An 18,391-nucleotide genomic window follows, 5' to 3' on the forward strand; every position below is an offset into this window, starting at 1 on the left:
CAGTAGCAGACACACTGACACTCGCACCAACCTCAACACCAGGAGGGCAAATGCAAGAACCGACTAAGAAGAAAAATAGGCAAGTTCTTTATTTCTTTATCTCTTTAACTCTAAATGAGTCCCAGCAGACAGGAAGTTTCAACCTCTACTGTCCTGTACTGCTCAAACCTAGAGCTGTACTGATTAGGTTACTTTCCATTTTGCCCAGTCCCACAGATGGTTACTCAGCACACACTCATACACACAACCAAACACATTCAAACAAATGACAGGCCAGCAGCTCCAGCTGTCAGCACCTTGGTTGGGGCTGTACTCCACTCTCGAAGCAGCCATCAGCTTTCTGGAGGGGACTCCAGCCAAGCGAGGCCTTGCTACTGATGAAGGGGAGTTATCGGACCTGCAGACAAGACACAAATGGAGACACAGTGGAGAAAAGTGAAAAAATGATAAACACTGCTCTGTCATTTTTACAGAGTTGGAGCAGTGTTGTCAACTGTGTTCACTCCCTTGCCAAGTTCACAGTCCTGCTTTGAAGCACATAAAACCACAAAAGATGCAAGCTTGGACAACAACAAGCTAATTTTATCAACACTCTTCACTCCAGCCCCCACAAAAAAACAGAAAAGATGTTTCTAAAAGTAGTAGGCTACCTGTGTGGCAGTAAGAAAAAACTGAGTAACAAGTTTGGAAAACGAGCTTCAGTGCACTGTTTATAAAAGCCACAACCGTCTTGAGCTGTAAGGGCAGCATTTTAATTGCTCTGAATGTGTCTGCAATGTGTACATTTCTGAGAGCCGTGTGTCATGGACAGACCTGGGTTGGGCGTTTGGCGGCACAGGCTTGATTCCATTGGAGAAACAGCGAGAACGCACAAGCGTGGCTTTAGTTAGCACAGGGCAATTCTCAAGGGCTTCACCTGAAGGACACAGTAGGAAAGGCATTCATGAAAAAGAAAAAAAGCAACTAGATCACATTTATTTTCTAACCACTTTATTTAATTTAGTGTTGCAGATAGCACGCCAGGAAGTGAGCCAGTGCTCACCACTGTACCACCAGCTGGAAGGAAAACTAAAAGATACTCCAGAAGCAGGGTTGAGAAACATTGCTTTAATACTGATCAGTTACAAATATCAGTCTCTGAAGAGGAATAATCTTACTCCCTAGCTTGCTGCCAAGTTCAGAACAAGCTGCTACTGTATTTTGCCATGACAGAGTTTGGGACAGGGGAGAAGAAATAGAGGCAGCAGAGGGCAGATGCATTGAAAAGCCAGGAATCAACAAAACAGGTGACCACACAAACACCAATAATGGGAATCAGTGCACATTGGCAAAGCAGGTTAATCCCATCAAAGCTCTGTTAATTTAGTCTTAATTTCAATTTATCTTGATCACATCCTCAGCTCTGACAGGGACAGCAGAAAATCTTTTTGTTCAGCAACTGCTAATCATGCAAGACCTCTCAATGTGCCTGGTGTTTCATGCATATAGCACTGCACACGCACAACCCACTTCACCTCCTCCAGCCCTGCCAACATACTGCATGTTACTGACACAGACTACTCCCTACCAGGAGCACATGTCTTTTTCCTCACACAAGGAGGGAAATGTACTTCACTTTCTTTTACCACACCATGGACAGAAATGTTTGGAATGATTTTGGTGGAGTTAATGCAAGCCTAAATTACTCCTTTTTCTCTGGATTCAGAATTAGCTAAAGAATTCAAAATAGACTGTATACACACTGATAACTACAGTTCTCAACTCATTACTCAGCCTGAAATTAATAGTCTAGAAAGTATAAATCAGGTACTTACCAATGCGTTTGGCACGTTTGGCATTTTTCTGACTTATATTCATTGTTCTAGTGAACTGCAGGTCTTTCTCAGAGGAGCCACTCAGGTGGGGAGACCAGGGATCTCTGTCCATCTGAGAGGCAGGAACAATGAAGTTCTTAGTGCTTGTTAATCCTCAATGTCTGATTTCCAGAAAAACAGCAGTTTTTGTAGCAAATGCATGTTTTACTAATTTACATATTTTATCATTTCCATGTACTGTAATTGAATCTGAATATCCTTAAATATTTGATGTAGAAAGAGTGCAAGAGACATTTAAAACATGTAGATCAGTTTTAGCTACCATGTTGACAGACAGCTGATATAGTGATAATTTGTATTCAAGTACAGTTCTCAGCTCATCATCTCTACTTTCATTTCTTTTGAGAACATGAACCTGAGGACTCAAGAACAGTAGTAGCTTATGTAATCTCCTTCTCTTCCAAGGAGTCCAAACAGTAAAATCCTGTTTGCTTCAATAAAATGTCCAAATTTGGACAGTGATATCACTGGATCCAGTCTACTTACTTAACACAGTTTTCATTACAAACTATTCTGATTTGCTACTTTAAAAATGACAAGTATTAAAACTGACACTCAAGCAAAACTCCTCAAAGAGTTGTGATGTGTTATCTGTACTCAACTCAAGCATTACAATAGTAACATCGCATATTGACAGATGTAATGGAATGTATAAATCAAACACGAAAAATATGGGATTACAAACATTCAGACCTGTATAGACTGTCCTAAATCTCTTCTTAATGATTTCATAAACCAAAATGCAGCAAACTCTAAGCAGGCAGTTCTATTCTATAATTTACAACTGGAGAAACAGTAATAGGGGGCTGTACTTACTGCTAATATTATCTATTTGCTGATTTGTACTTGCAGAGTTTATAAGCAGCATGTTTATAAAAGATGAATGTTAATGCAACTCAGCTCCTTGATGATTTAAAAAAAATATTAGACATACAGATTGTAATCTGAAGAACAAAGAGAAGCCACCCCTAACTGTACTGTATATAGATCCCATTTCTAGCTGCTACTTCAAGGAGCCCAGATTGGGCCTTAAGACACCTAACTAGGAATCCTGTTAAAAGCACCCACAGCTCTCCAAAGTAACAAGCAGCCCAGCCATTTTATTGAAGCATCAATACCACAGCATGTTTCAAGAATTAATTCTCTTTTAGTTTCAAGTTGTGGCTCTTTTGCTACAAAAACTGCTTGACCCTATCTATCTACACTCCTTGGATTTTTAAAAACTAGAATATCTCTCACATCTTTCATTTTTATGGATTCACCAATCGACTGAACTATAAAAGTCTGAACATTTAATTACCTAATGTAAGTTTAGAGGTATGGTGAATACAAATGAATGCAGTATTATAAATGAGATTTTACTACTGTTGCAAACCTTATGTATTGCTTCAATGCTGAAGGGAGTAAGCTACACACTTCTTGTTTTATACCCAAACATTTTGTTTGTAATTTTATTGTTCTAATTAACATGAAAAAATCATCATAAACACCCAGATGCCTATAGTACAATCCTGTCTGGCGATTGATATTACCTATGTGATATGTATACCGATTATTAATCTTTATTTTACATAGCAGTTTTCAGAAAACATTGTTTCTTAGGAAAGTGCACATTCAGGAGAGATCATTGTACCAAATAAATCAATATACAGAAGACAACATGCAGAATACATCATAAGATCTATGTGACTGCCAGGGTCTTAAGGTCAGATCTGAAAACAGACTACAAGGTGAGACTACTAGAAAGCCTTATCATGCACTGTTCATAGTCTGGTAGAAAGGACAAAAACTTGGCAATATCAGAAGAAAAGACAGTGTGATCAGGGAATTAATTTATTGGGACCATAAAACATAAGAAGAAAAAAAGGTACTTTGAAGTCTGAAAGAAATTCAGTAGAGATACGGATTGTGCATACAGAGTATGTACTGTATTTCATGACATGGGTGACGTTTTGTAGAAGAACTGGCACAAGAAGAACTAGACAGAACTGGCTACTAGATGTTTAACGGGAAAGATTTATTTTCTTAATACGATGTGTGGTTCTGGTGTAAAAAAAACGTCTTACAGTAGGTGAATGAAGTAAGCACACATTCAAAAGTAACAAGACCAGTGCTCGAATTCACACCCCACTGTTTTTCTATATCGTTTTTGGGTATGTTTGTATTTCTATTGATAAAAATATGAATGAAGATACTGCTTCGCTTGAAAAAAACGTTTCTGTTGCTGCGATCCTCGGACAATGATGTGTTTGCGACTCCCATCTCTTACAGGCGGTCGCATCGGTTCACCACGTGCTGGAAAGCGTCGCTACACCCCCATGCCCTCCCACAAGTTTTTACAAATCTTGAACTGTACAAATTTACATCTTCATTGATATACACATCGATTTTTATCAAACGAATTCGTTGCTTTCAGGATAGTTAAACGGGAGCTCATTCTGGTGCTCTCATGCTTCTTCCTCTGCATACCTTCTGCACAAAGTAGCGTGTAGAAGGGCACCGTTTGCACGACATTTTACTGAAGCTGGTCGTAACGGAAAATCGACAGATTTCCGCGGACACCCAATGTAAAAAAACAGTATTTTTTACCACTTTGGTTACACAGTGTAGAAACAAGCAGTCCAATTCAGAAAATACACTTCGCTTGATCTTTACCAAGTTGCAGGGTTGCAGATGCGCAGTAACCGCACAAAAATAAAAGACTGTCGCTGCCATGCAAGTTTTTTTTCTGCACCATAGTTTACTGTTCTTGTGTTACACGCACGTCATATTAATTTACTTTTAAAATATTATACCAGACTATTTCTAACTAATAGAAAAATAGTGAAACACTAATGTTATACCAGATAAAGTCTCAGTGAAAGCAACTTCTCTTAAAGGGTACTGTAACTACTCCTAAAATCTATAGGTACCTTTCTGCTTTGCTGCGGTATTCCTAATCCGGGAAGGTTTTGCTGCAATAGTTTGCCACTCTCTTGACCATTACTACCGGGCGTACAATACGTTTTTTTTATATATGCCCTGACGAAGAGAATGAGCTAAAGCAATGATCTATGAGAAACTACGATCATTTTAACCCCTTGAGCAATCCGTCACTCTCTCAGTAATAATGCAATTGTGAGTTCAGAGATGACGCGCTGATCGCTGCGTGGCGCTTTACAGATTGAGCACGTGACCTATATAAGACGCGATCTGCGAAAATGACGTTCAGGTTAATTGAAAACAAATGCTCCGGTGAAACAAATATTTTACCCGAAGATTAAACATTATTAATAGAAATAAAAATAAATTTGCAACTTTGGAATTTGGAAAATGCAATTCCAATTACAAAATCCGACCTCGTTCATCTTTTTTGTGGAGCTAGAGTCGCGTTTTGAGATGAAGAAGGTGGAGGAGCTGCCACTGCGGTGAATGTTTCAGTGAGGAGGAGTGGGAGATTGTTCTTCTTTGCATTGCTTCTTGACTAAAAAAAAAGTTGCAAATCTGTTATCTCGGTGTAACACTATCGATGCTCCACCCTCGTGATTATTCCCGTACTTCAGTTCCACCCCTTCGGAAACGTTAGGTTTGAGCAACTTGCTCATCAACACTGTGCTCACTCATGTCTCCCACCGCAACAGAATGACGCGTGAGGACTCCTTTGCTTTTGAGGCGAGTACGGTTGCCAGCCGACCCTTGTGACCCAGAAAGTCCCGCATTTGAACATTAAAGTGTCTCCTGTTGGAAGAGGTACTGATATTTGCAGCCCTAGCAACACTCCATGTTAAAATATGTCCCGTTAAACTCAGTTCAACCATGACCTAAGACTCCACTGTGGAAATAAGACTGAAAGAAGAAGGCACTAGCTTTCTTGGGGTCGTTTTTAATGCTTCTGCATTTTAATTTTTTATTGATGTGTGTAAAATGTTACTTTGTTCAGTACATCTTAATTTATCCATAACAATCACCTATCCTACTCTTAGAGCTTTTGTACATAATTTATTAAGAGAATTGTAGCTGGTAATTCCAAACTTTGAAGTCAGTTTAGTGTGTTTCCAAAGTTATATCCTGCAGCAAAATGGATGACAACACATGAAAGGAAATGCAGGTCTTTTCAACCCCTTCTTAAAAGACAAAGCCCAGTTTACATTTTGTATGAGCCTGATGCTTTCAAGAGTTAAACAGTTTCTTGTACTCCTTGTTTCAAACATGTTTGGCTGAAGGCTTCATGCCACTCCTGTCATTCGGCTGAGAAGGGTGTTCTGATCATGGGCAGTCATGGCTTCGTAGCTGGACAGTTCCAGTGTGAAGGTGGCAGTGCCAGATGTCAGAGCGCAAAGGACTGTGAAGTAACCCTGTGAGAAAGATGAACAAAAGAAAAGTCGTTTTTGTAAAGAAATGCTCACTCCCATCACACTCCATTGTTTCCTGATGAATACTTTGTTAAATATGTTTTTAAACAACAATGCCCATATTGTAATGAAACCTGAAGGACAAACAAGCTTAAATGTTCTATAAAAAATATAAACATTTATTCTGTCACTAAAAACCCAGTCTTCTGGCCCGTCTATTCATCGATAAATTTGAATAGATTAAGACTAAATTGCAGCAATAAACATTTAATATAGCATTTGATATTTGAGTTGTATTTTTAAATCAAATTGAAAGAAACCAAACTGATTTTGTTGTTAGCATATTGGTCTAACAAAGCCAATTGTAAAAAACAGCACAACACTTCTAACCTCTATGTATTGTGCCCTGGGCTACTCAGAACATTTAACAATTGCATCTTTAACTTCTGTCTTGCAATAAGCAATGACTTTTCTTTCTACATATATTTCTCTCATGTTTTCTTTCATCGGTTTATTCATTTAGGGGACTACTTTCTAGAAATGAGCCTTCCATCATGATTTCAAACGGGTTGAAGAAATTGTATTGTGCTGCATGATTATCCTAGTCTTCATCTTTTCCTTTTGAGCAAATGTTACCTTGTGCATACAGCGAGACACACAGGCTGAGACCATGGCCATTGATGTCCCAGGCTGTATGCTGACAGAGTAAACTGTAGTGACCACATCCTGCACCGGGAACCCCAGCAGTGGACCTGGAATTACTTTGAATGGCATTGGAGAATCAGGAAATGGCTGCATATGTAGAAAGCACATGGACAAACATGTAAAATTGCAGCTTTTTAGAAGCTTTTTTGACAGTGCACCTACACATCCACATCATCATTTGATGATGATGATGTTATCCGGTCAGTCGGATCCGACTCTCGGCGATTCTATAGGCCATCTCTCGCCACGCTTTCCGGTCTTGGACTTTCCCTTTCAGCTGTTCTATAGCTAAACCAGTGTCCGTTTTGTTGGCGTCGAGCCACCGCGTTCTTTGGTGGCCTCGTCTTCTTGTTCCACTGACCATTCCAAGCATATTTGCTTTCTCCAATTGCCGGAGTCTGGTGATCTTTCCCTAAGCAAGATTTCTGGCTTGATGCGCTCCAGAACCTCTTTATTGGTGACCCTTGCTGTCCATGGTATCCGTAACAGTCTTCTCTAGCACCAATAGCTTGAAAGCATCCATCCTCTTTCGGTCAGCTTTTTTCAGGGTCTAGCTTTCACACCCATACATCATCATTTAACACTACCTAATTCAAGCTGAGTAGTTCAGAACCTCTCTTCAGCTGTGTATACACCATAAATATGAAATACTCCTTACCTTAGTTAATTAGACAGCATAACATATGAAAGTATAATTCTAGAGGACTTATACAATTTACAGAATGTACATCACTATTTCAAACACGTCAGTAAAAATTGACACCCTAGCACCAGAACTTGATCTCCACTACTGACTCTTAAGAAGTTAAATGAAAAGTTGTTCAAAACAAAAGATATGTAAACAACCAGAGTTTATGCAAACTGTAGTGCTTAAAAACAATGCTTCAAGGTGAGCCTTCACATACATGACTTTATTATTGCAATATCAAATGGGATAAACATTTTTTGGACATTTTGTCAAGCTATAGTACACATCCTCTATATTGGAAACCATTCTTGGTATCAGAATCTGAAACTGACCCAAATAATGGTGCTTCAATAACCAAAGAAAACTGCCTGTCACTGATAGCCCAAATCCATTTAAGAGCCCCGTTACCTTGGAGATAAGCACTTTGTATTCCATTCTCCACTGCCTGTTTCACATCCAAAGGAAGCTGCTCTTCCACACTGTCCTCAAAGCTGATGGCAGGGGCAGCAGTGGAGCTACCCTCTGCGCAGGGGCTCACTCCCAGCTCAACTGTCACCAGGTGTCTCTTGTCTCCAATGCTTCTGTCCAATGTGTCTGACAAAGGGAGAACGACGACACTCAGGAATAGTTTCAGAACAGCAGGCTCTGCAGCAGATTAGAATGGGTCAAGCTTCTGTAGAGGGTAGGGAAATGAAAGAAAAAAACGAAAGCATTTTCTACTAACAGACACAGAAAAAAGAAACAATCCATACTTTCATAAATATTGGCTGGAATGCACACCAGGCAGAAATGCTGACATGTGATTTGAGACACCTAAAAAACCTGCAGTCATTTTGCAGAACACACATCCTATATCCTTGTGAAGAGGAATTGTGACATGTTATCAATGATGAGCCCTCTAAGAAACTGATGTCCACTGATATACTGTACAGCACAAGCAATTGTTACCTGTCAAAGTGAAGATATTACTGGCATATTGTGCCAAGGTGTGAATGTGATACCTGTGGTGGAAACCGACTGCAAGATGGTTTCCCTGTAGGCCACCTGTAGTGGTCCAAGGTGAGTCTCAATGCCATATTCTCTTCTTATTCGATCATGAATGATCTCAATGTGTAGCTCCCCCATTCCACACAGTACAGTCTTTGAAAGAATAAGGCAAATTAATTTGACGAAACAGTAGAAATTAGGTGCTGAATTACAACAGTTAGCTGTACCAAGGTGCTATTACTTGCGTTGTAACAACTTTGGAGTCTGCAGGGCACTTGTGTCCTGCTAATGCCTTGCTTTCTAATGCCTTAGCCCTTCCTTAACAACATCAAAAGACTATGGTCGAAAATTAGTTTATGTTTACTAAATAACTAGGCATGAACTCCCATCTCTTCTCACTTATGGTCATAACTGGATCTAAATCCCACTTAGGCTCATATAGATAATAAATTAATTCTTCTGCACATCCAATCACACATTATACAAGGATAGCATACACCCCTGAGTAAGGGCCCCTTAACCCCCACTGCTCCAGGGGTGCTTTATACTGTAAATGGCTGACACTGCGCTTGAGCCTCAAGCTTCTCTCCCAGTCCGTGTCTCATGGAGAGCAAGTTGGAGTATGCAAAAAGACAAATCCCTTATACAAGAAGTTGAATATGGCCAATAAAGTGATCTTTTCTTATAAATGGCCAACCATAACTGAGTTTCCTTGAGTGGAACATAAAACTGAGTTTGTTAGATGCCCATCTTTTACTGTATCATTGAATTCTGCATCAATTAATCATTCAGGTTTATCTGAGCTATAGAAAGACAGACAACTCCACACTAGACATATCAAAGGAAGGTGTGCACATTATCTTTACTCTTTTTCTACAAGCTGAAAACATGGGAAAATAATGCCTTAACTTTCAGGCCAGTCAGTCATCCAGAACAGCCAAAACAAAGCCTTTTAGCTGGGTCTGAATGCACCTTAAACCCAAACTCTGCTCACTTTATTAGTAGAGGGCAACACAAAAAAAATGTGTGTAAATTTGATTAAAAGAGAGCATTTAATGAATGTCATTGCTGAGTATTTAGTGTCAGGGAACCAATCAGCAGAATAAGAGGATCCTTATGCAGAACCACAAATCCTGTATAATGTGGAGTAGCACAGGGACAAATCCAAACACATAATCCATGGACTTAGTCAATTGGAGAAGCACTGAGTCCAGTAACTAGGGAAATCCCAGAAAGACAATCCAAAAAACAAAATCCAAAGAGAATGGTCAAAAAGGCAGGAGCAAAGATTAGGAACCAGCAGATCAATCAAAAAATTTAGAAACACACAAGAGGATACTTTGGGAGGCTTCTCAATAGGGAGCATAAATTGGCGTGAGGGAACTTTAAATACTAAAGGGAAAGGGACGTGGTTGGATAATTGGTCTGGGAGTGAGAATTTATGGAACCTGGTGCATGTGGGAATGTGATGGGTTCAATTAGGAATGAGATTGTGAAACAGTGGGTTTGGGAATGTAATGGCCTTTGTGAGGGAGAGTGTGGGGTGTGACATTTAGCATGTCCTCTTTTTGAGACCTAAAACATCGGTCTGACTGGGATTTATTAAATTCCAAAAATTTTCATTTTTTGGATTTTGTTTTGCTTGTTACTCAGACTGTGAAAGAAACATAGGTCTACATATTTTCATTAGTTCCATGTATTACCGGTAGATGTTTTGAACTTACACGCAGCGTAGCTTGAAAAGGTTTTTGTGTGTGTGTGGCTTTTTATGATAGATACTTTATTGATCCCGTGAGGGAAATTGCAGTGCAACAGCAGCTTTACACAGTCAACACAGCCACAGTGTAACAAATGATACAATAATAATAATAGTACAATACATACAATACAATCAGTACAGTGAGGGTGCACTAAAAGAGCTACTCACAGTCCGGACACACAAAGAACAAACTAGAACAGAACAGTAAGCAGAAAAATTGTATCACACATATGAATATACAGTAAATATAGATGTAAATATAGATAAAGATATAAATATAAATGTATTGCACGGGTCCCTGGCATGTATTGCACAAAAAACGGATGTAAACGGGAAAAGAAAAGAAAAAGAACAGATGTAGCAGTAGATGTGTAGATGCGTTCAGTCCAGAAACAGATCACTGTCAATGTTGCCTCTGCTCAGACACAAGGTGGATGCATTGTACAGTCTTATAGCAGAAGGCAAGAATGACCTCCTGTAGCGCTCCCTGTCGCACCGTGGATGAATCAGTCTATTGCTGAACGTGCTCTTCATTTCTACAAGCCTGTCATAGAGGGGATGGGAGATGTTGTCCATGACAACATGATTCTCCTCTCAGCCACTACCTCCAAGGGGTCCAAGTCAGACCGTATGACAGAGCTTGCTCTCCTGATGAGCTTGTTCAGCCTTTTAGAATCCACTGCTCTAATCCCAGGGCCCCAGCATACCACTGCGTAGAAAATGGCGCTCGCTACCACTGACTGATAGAACATATGTAGCATCTTACTACATACATTGAAGGACCTGAGCTTCCTCAAGAAGTAAAGTCGGCTCTGTCCCTTCTTATAGATGGCCTCGATGTTCTTAGACCATTCCAGTCTATCGTCGATGTGCACTCCCAGGTACTTGTATGAGTCCACCATCTCCACGCCACTCCCATGGATGTAGACAGGAGTAGGTTTGACCTTTTTCCTCCTGAAATCTACCACCAGTTCCTTTGTCTTTGTTACATTCAGTTCCAAGTGGTTCACCCCAGACCACTCCACAAAGCTGCTGACCAGTCCTCTGTACTCCTCCTCCTGCTCACCCTTGATACATCCCACAATTGTAGAGTCATCTGAGAACTTCTGCAGGTGGCATGACTTTGAGTTGTGCTTAAAGTCCGAAGTATAGAAGGGTGAAGAGGAATGGAGAAAGAACTGTCCCTTGAGGTGCCCCTGTGTTTCTCACTACCTGTTCAGACACACAGTTCTGAAGTCTCACAGACTGTGGTCTGCCTGTCAGGTAGTCAGTGATCCACGAGGTCATGGAGGGATCGACTTGCATCTCCTCCACCTTCCTCCTTAGAAGTAAGGGCTGGATGGTATTGAGGGCACTGGAGAAGTCGAAAAACATGATCCTTACAGTGTTGCCAGCCCTGTCCAGGTGTGAGTAGGCCCTTTGCAGCATGTAGATGATCGCATCCTCCACACCAACTCTGGGCTGGTAGGCGAACTGTAGGGTTTCTCATGGCCATGAGAAATAGCAATGTTTAATTTGTTTCATTATATTTCAAAATGTTTCGTTAAAATTTATCATTTTTGCAACCAATGAGGACTTCTCCTAAGTTATGATGTCTTCATTTTTTCCTCAGATGTGAAGACTTCTGTTGTTTTAAAAGGAAAAAAAAACTTTACATTTAAAATAGGGTTATATTTTAGTTTTTTCCATGTTTGCCAATATGGAAGAGAAATAGCAACCCTGCAACTGTTCCATAGTTCAGTAAGAAGTTTAAAAATAACTAGAGAGTTTAAATTGATTTTTTGATAAGAAAAAGTAATAAAGATTCATTACATTGGAGGCATGTGTCAAGTGTCGATTCATTAAAAAAATGAAAAACTTTCACAACCCAAAGCACGGCTGGGAAAGGTCAGAGGACTTGCCTCGTGTGTAAAACACTTAGTTGCAGCATTCTAGGTATTGTCGTTTAAATGCTATTGGCTTATGAGCAGCATCCCACTGCATAGTGCCACTTTAAATAAAACCAAGAAAAAAGATTCACACCACAAGGCTTTGTCTGTCTGTCAGCAGTATTGTGTACAGTATATAGTTGACTCTTACCTGAATGAAAACAGGACATAAAGAAAGGGTTTCAGAAATCCAAGCTTTATTCCCTGCTTATAGGCTAGATAACTGGAGACTACTTTGAGTTTGTTTCAATGATGTTTTGACTTCCTGTGGTCATATGCGGGTTGTTTGCACGAACCCATATTGACCAGTATTTCTCGCAGTGTGAATGTATGCACACAGCGGTCCCGCAGTGTTCCAGTTAGTTACGCACTATGGTAACAGTCAGGTATACCTTAAAACTCTGGGCTTTATTCCATAAAATACATGTACATTCCATGCAAAATGCAAGGGTTTGATAAGTGTTATCAATTTCTTGCAAACATTTTCTTTGAGGGCATTTTTGACAACATTCTCCCTCAGGGCAATGCAGTGTATATAACCCAAGCTATAGATCTGCGTTAGGGTTAGGGTTCAGATTGCTTCAGAGTTTCCACAATCTTTCACTCATTTACATGCAAAATATCCTTCACTCAATCAAAATATACTCCTGAAGGGACCACACATCCAAGCCAAACTGAAGAGAACATACTGTATCAACAATGGTAAGATTCTGTTTTTGGACAAGTATACTGTGATTGGAAAGTTTGTGTTGAATGGTGTTTACACAAGAGATCTATTGAATCAGTCAAAAGAAAATAGCCAGATACTTTCTGGGATTGAAAGGAATTTCCTATGCTGTCAGGTTAAAAGAACTCTCAGAAGGACCCATTCAAGTATTCCAAATCTTCAAAGGCATTGATAGACAGAGTTAACGCCATAGACATCTTCATAATAAACAGTAAATCAAACTTGGGAGTAAAAGTAGAAACTAAAAAGGAAGTGCAACTTCAACTTCAGCAACTTAACTTAGACTGTCGTTAGTGGCAGAAATTAGTTCAAGAAATAACTATAACATAACAATACATACAGTACAGAAAGGGTGGGGAATAAATGTAAGTACAGCAATACCACTGCATTTATGTTTCCATGATGTGCTTGAACAAGTACTGAGCCAACATTCTAAGGCATATGAGCCACAGGCAATACATAAAGAATGGAGAAGCAAGGTCAATTATGATTTCAAAATAACGACTTTATTAAGCACTTGAAACCACCAAGAAACAGCAGAGAATAGTATAAACACAAATAACACAAGTTCTGTCTTTTCTGATGTCTTCACTGTGATGTTTCATTCTCCACCATTACGTCTCTTCTTCCACTTGGAAGTCTAACAGACACAAAGGTGGGAGAGTTGGTAAAGGTGGAAGTTGGCACCAGGATAGACAGACGGGCTGGGTGATCATGTGCATGAAGCATACAGAATACAATACGTCCATCAATCAGTCAAGCAACATCACTGGGAGCCTCAAGCTCCAGCCCACCTGCATTTAATTAAGGGTGTACCAGAACAGGCCTGCCACAGTACTTTCATTTTTCATCTTTCACACAATTCAGTAATGACTTTAATTCATTCACTGATTATGAATAACATACATTGACAAAAATAAAGTAGTTTTTAATTAGTAAGCGATACCTTTAAATACATTGGAAGCTAAAAATATTCCAGATTAGTTTTTTGTGCTAAGTACTATAAATGTAAAAAGAATAACCTAAAAAATGCATTGGTAGAAATGTATTACAATATTTAATCATCTGCAAGTTTCTAGAGCACATACTACATGTAATATTCATTTTAATAAATTAAACAGTCCGGCTGTTAATGATGTATATTGTCCCCTATTAAGTGTTTGTGAATGTAGATTGTGATTTTATAAATTTTAGACCTACATTTTCAATTTAAAGGAAATGAAATGTTTCTGTTTTAAAATTAGAGCTGTACTGTAAAATACAGGACCGCAGATCACAGACAGTACCTTTTGCTCAAAGTCGGTGCTTCAGGGAAGACAGCAACCGCTGTCCAAAGTGTCTGAAATGACAAATCTTTGCATGAGACTCATTGCACCACGGAGTTGCAAAGCTGGCTCCTTGAAGGAAATCACCATCTTACCCGTCTAGGAAAAGAGCAAGCTTGTACCTGGTTTCCTGGGAGGCGTCTTGTGCCAGCCGAGTGGCAGCAGGCAGGATGCAGCTGGTGAGTTCCCTGGGGAGGTTACGTGCGCCCATCCTCTCCACCAGGACCTGGGGTGCTATCTGCTTGTGTGTTCTCATGTGTTTCTGGTGTGAGTGTGCACGTGTCCGTGTCTGTGTGTCTGTCCTGTGACGGACTGGTGACAAGTCCAAGGTTTGGCCTGATTTACACCCACTGTTTGCAGAAATAGGCTCCAGCTAACTCATGACCATAAACTGAAGAAAGTGGTTAGAAAATGAATGGATATTAGCATTGTAGTAAACATTCTTTAGTACATGCTTTGATTTAAAGCTCCGTGAAACGTAAATGACCCTTCACAGCTCCTGAAGTCAGACCCTAAGATTCTGGGTATTATTCTATTCTGTATATTTCTGCCCTCACCTCAGACCTCCATTCAGCAGTGCGTTGATTGCACGAGCAGGGGTACATGAAGGATGAATGTGTTGGATTCTCCGGCTTTGTGCAGCAGCACCTTAACTGTGTTGCCCAGTTCCGGGTCCATCCCTCTCTGCAGGAAGGTGAACATGTCTTTCAGACACACCACTGCCATCCTAGACACAGCTGATCGCAAGTTCTTCACCTGGTGGAAAGGCAAACCACCGCCAGCACTGCAGAGCCTCGTCTGTACCCCTCTCTTGAACCATTCTCTATAAATGGTTCAGAATGGATACAAAAACAGTAAAAAGCAATCATACAAATGAACAATTAATATTTTGGAGAGATCACACCTCCTGCACGAGCGCCTGGGAGACATTGTGCAGTCTGCTCTTCAGGATGGCGGGGTGATGCTGGAACAGACGCCTTATGAAGGTCAGTCCGTCAACCTTCCTCTCCCTTAATTCAGTGAAAGGAAAGAAATATATCAACCAGGACAAAGAAAGAGGTCTAACTGTATAGAGCTATGGGCAGCAAGGTCTATATTTTCACTAGTCAGAACTGTATTCAAAGAAAGCGGAATAGTTGGATGCTGATTGTACTGCTTTATGCATGCCAGTCGTCAGAGGCCAGAAACTGAAGGCTCTGGGTGAGGGCCAGCTCGGAGATGCTGATCTGACCTGCGATATGGGGGGTACTCTTCAGAGGCAGAAAGAGACGTTGTAGCGGTGAGGCTTAATAATAAGGCAGAATTAAGTGTTCTGAGCCTTCCCAAATGAGGCCCCATTTCTCTGTTCATCTCTGTGGTGCAGCCACAGAGAAACTATTCATGCAACATGTTTTCTTTTGATAAGGACAGCTCCCAAAGGGGGATGCACTTAGCTAAGCCTGGCTATCATGATCAATGGTCATCCATTGGCGCCTATCTGTCTAGGGAGTGCCAGTTGGACATCTGGACTGCATTACTAAGTGTCAGGACTAAGTGACTCATATCTCACCTTGATCAACCAATCAGGGACTGGAAGGGCCGAGTAACCCACGTGGGACTCTGATGCCCATGGAACTTTCAGCCAATCAATGAGCTGAAGTTCCTCCAGGTAAAAACAGGCAACACAGAGAGCCTGAGAGATTCAACAAGATTCAGATTCAGATTCAACAAGATTCAGATTCAGATTCTAAAGGGAATTCAAAGGAGAATTCCAGGGCAGGACGGCCCAGGAGCAGAAGGCTCCCAAGGGCAGGACATTCTCGCAGGGCGCCTCCTGACCATCCTGAGACTCAGCCCGGACAACCACGGAACGGCCAGTGTGTCCGAGTGCCAGAACTTTCCTTTGTTCTAAGAGTCTAGAGTGGAGGTTGCCAGAGAGTAGCCAGCAGCAGGCCTCGTGAACAGGTCGGAACTGTGGAAAGCTGAATCACTGTTCAGAACTAGCTCTTCATCAGGAACAAACCGGTCCTCTTCCTGACTTGCTGGGACCCACAGTCATCTTTTCTCCTGTGCACAAACTTTGCTAGTTAATGCCAACAATGAGCACGGAGCCAGAGAGCGCGGATTGGACAGCAACAGCCTGCAACTGTTTCTTTGTGCCCGCAGGAGATCTGAATCCCCAAAGATTGGATGAGTATTCAACTTCAATGCATTACAGCTCGAGAATTCAATTGTTATCCCAACCAGTTGATATCAATTTAATTCCTAAGAGTTATGTACTTGTTTGAGTATCTAATGTAGAAGTTATAACCAAGTTCATTTATGAAACGGTCTTAATGAATGATATACTGAACGTATGTCCTCTTGATATGTATAACTCTTTGTAACTGACCGAATATACCTTTTGTATTCTGATAACCCTCTCGATAAGATCTGTTAGGTTTATATGCATATTCTATGTATTAATAAATGTATCCTCGTGTATTAGTACCTGTGTGTGCGCGTTGTTTGAGTTATGTCGCATGGTTGGATTCTAAAGCCATCAAAAGAATCAACTTTGTGATTTACTGCTACAATTAATAATTGTCTCAGTAAATGCCCAAACCCTACAGAACTGGTGCCTTCAGAGAGCCACTATGATTACATATTTGGCGTCCCTGAACCGGTTTTCCCTACATTATTTGGCGTCCCTGGGTCGGTTTAATCTACAACGTTATCCCTCTCCTCTGCAGATCCATCCCCCCCTGTCATGCGCAGGCGTTTCTTAAGACTCCCCACGCTCCTCCACTGGTCCTGGACGTGCCCCATCTTGTGTGTCTGTAATAACAGAAAAGCACAAGTTAACCCTGGGCAATCCTGGCCCGGCTCAGTTTTGAGACCAGCTGGACCAGTCCTGGTAAAAGTTTTTACTTTGAGTCCTCTGAAATATTTACTGTTGGACCCCATGACATAAATTGTTTCACAGCACTGAATTGTGATTCATAGTATTCATATACATATACTTGCATTTTATTTTGATTTTCCTCTATATTTTGCTGCTGTAACATAACTTACAGCCATATGACAGCAACTCTATAATGCTGCTGATATAATTAAGTACAGTACATAGATGAAAGTGCCATGCAAGGGATTTGATAGGTGTTTTCTAAAAGCAAGCTAAAGGCTTTCACAAGTTATCCACCAGAGTCTACAAAAAATGTAAAAATGTTTAGATAAATAACGGTGCCTGATCATTGAAGGAAATCTGGCTGGTCCCAAAATGATCAAATCCCTCAAATACCACTGATGCAAATACCACTGTAGATGGAAATAGAACATATTAGTCCTGTTTCATTGTTATTTCCTATATACTGAACCCCAAGGTCTACAAAAAAATTAAAAATGTTTTAATTTCTGAGATTTCTGAGATAAATAACTGTGCCTGATCATTGTAAGCAATCTGGCTGGTCCCAAAATGATCAAATCCCTCAAATACCAAATATATTATAGATGGAAAAAGAAACATATTAGTCCTGTATCATTGTTATTTCCTATATAGTGAACCCCTGAACAGATTTTTGCTGTTTGTTATTATTGGGTCAATTCCTTTCCAGGCTGTATTTTTACATCTAAAATACTCTAATATTCTATTCCAGAATACTGTCTGTATAGGGCTTCAAATACTGTTGTTGTGAATATTAGGTCAGTACGTAGACAGGACTTGATCATAATATACTGTAGTTACACTTGTGTGCTATGGCATTACAGTATACAGAGTACACACGTATGCTGATGGAGACATTATTACTAATCTTGATTGTTTTTGATGTCTTGATGTGAAGTGTTTATAAATAAATATACTTTAGAAGGTATTATAAAAAACTAGGACATTGATGAAACACAAAAATGAAAGACCTACAGAGCATTTTCAAACTCAAAAGTTTTGTTTGTAAAAAACTCAAAACAAAAGCAAAGAGAAATAAAGGCCTCTTACTCACCTCCTCGACGTAGGGGTGACTGTTGTGTTGGACTGCCTTTCCATAGACTCGCGCCAGGGGCTCGACACTTGTATTGCCAGTGCTGGTGCCTTGCCCAGGGCACGACATCAG

General features: G+C 40.3%; 1 protein-coding gene and 2 long non-coding RNA genes across 5 annotated transcripts; all 3 read right to left on the reverse strand.

The window, feature by feature from the left end:
* Positions 1-818: 818 nt before the first annotated feature.
* Positions 819-4,912, reverse strand: LOC148673315 (uncharacterized). The gene is made up of 3 exons (XR_015936195.1): positions 4,787-4,912; positions 1,815-1,926; positions 819-916 (listed from the first exon to the last, which is right to left on the reverse strand). It is a non-coding gene; the product is annotated as an uncharacterized LOC148673315 (long non-coding RNA).
* A 1,135-nt stretch (positions 4,913-6,047) lies between these two features.
* LOC148673316 (ribosome-releasing factor 2, mitochondrial-like) lies at positions 6,048-8,749 on the reverse strand. Of its 2 annotated transcripts, none has more exons than XR_015936196.1 (4): positions 8,600-8,749; positions 8,007-8,192; positions 6,842-6,966; positions 6,048-6,208 (listed from the first exon to the last, which is right to left on the reverse strand). XR_015936196.1 is itself a non-coding variant. In XM_088630842.1 (4 exons), the coding sequence occupies exons 1-4, from the start codon at positions 8,721-8,723 to the stop codon at positions 6,080-6,082; spliced, it is 555 nt and encodes a 184-aa protein (XP_088486968.1). In that variant the 5' UTR covers positions 8,724-8,749; the 3' UTR covers positions 6,048-6,079. The 2 variants fall into 2 exon arrangements, 1 of the variants encoding a protein (XP_088486968.1); XM_088630842.1 differs by having other exon boundaries at positions 6,842-6,957.
* A 4,734-nt stretch (positions 8,750-13,483) lies between these two features.
* Positions 13,484-15,888, reverse strand: LOC148673317 (uncharacterized). 2 transcript variants are annotated; one of them, XR_015935995.1, is made up of 4 exons: positions 15,229-15,888; positions 14,882-15,080; positions 14,286-14,338; positions 13,484-13,639 (listed from the first exon to the last, which is right to left on the reverse strand). It is a non-coding gene; the product is annotated as an uncharacterized LOC148673317 (long non-coding RNA). The 2 variants fall into 2 exon arrangements; XR_015935996.1 differs by lacking the exons at positions 14,882-15,080; positions 15,229-15,888 and adding an exon at positions 14,447-14,844.
* Positions 15,889-18,391: the final 2,503 nt, after the last annotated feature.

Source organism: Lepisosteus platostomus, chromosome 4 (assembly GCF_059453375.1).
Source record: "Lepisosteus platostomus isolate fLepPlt1 chromosome 4, fLepPlt1.hap1, whole genome shotgun sequence".
In the NCBI taxonomy this organism is placed as follows: domain Eukaryota; kingdom Metazoa; phylum Chordata; class Actinopteri; order Semionotiformes; family Lepisosteidae; genus Lepisosteus; species Lepisosteus platostomus.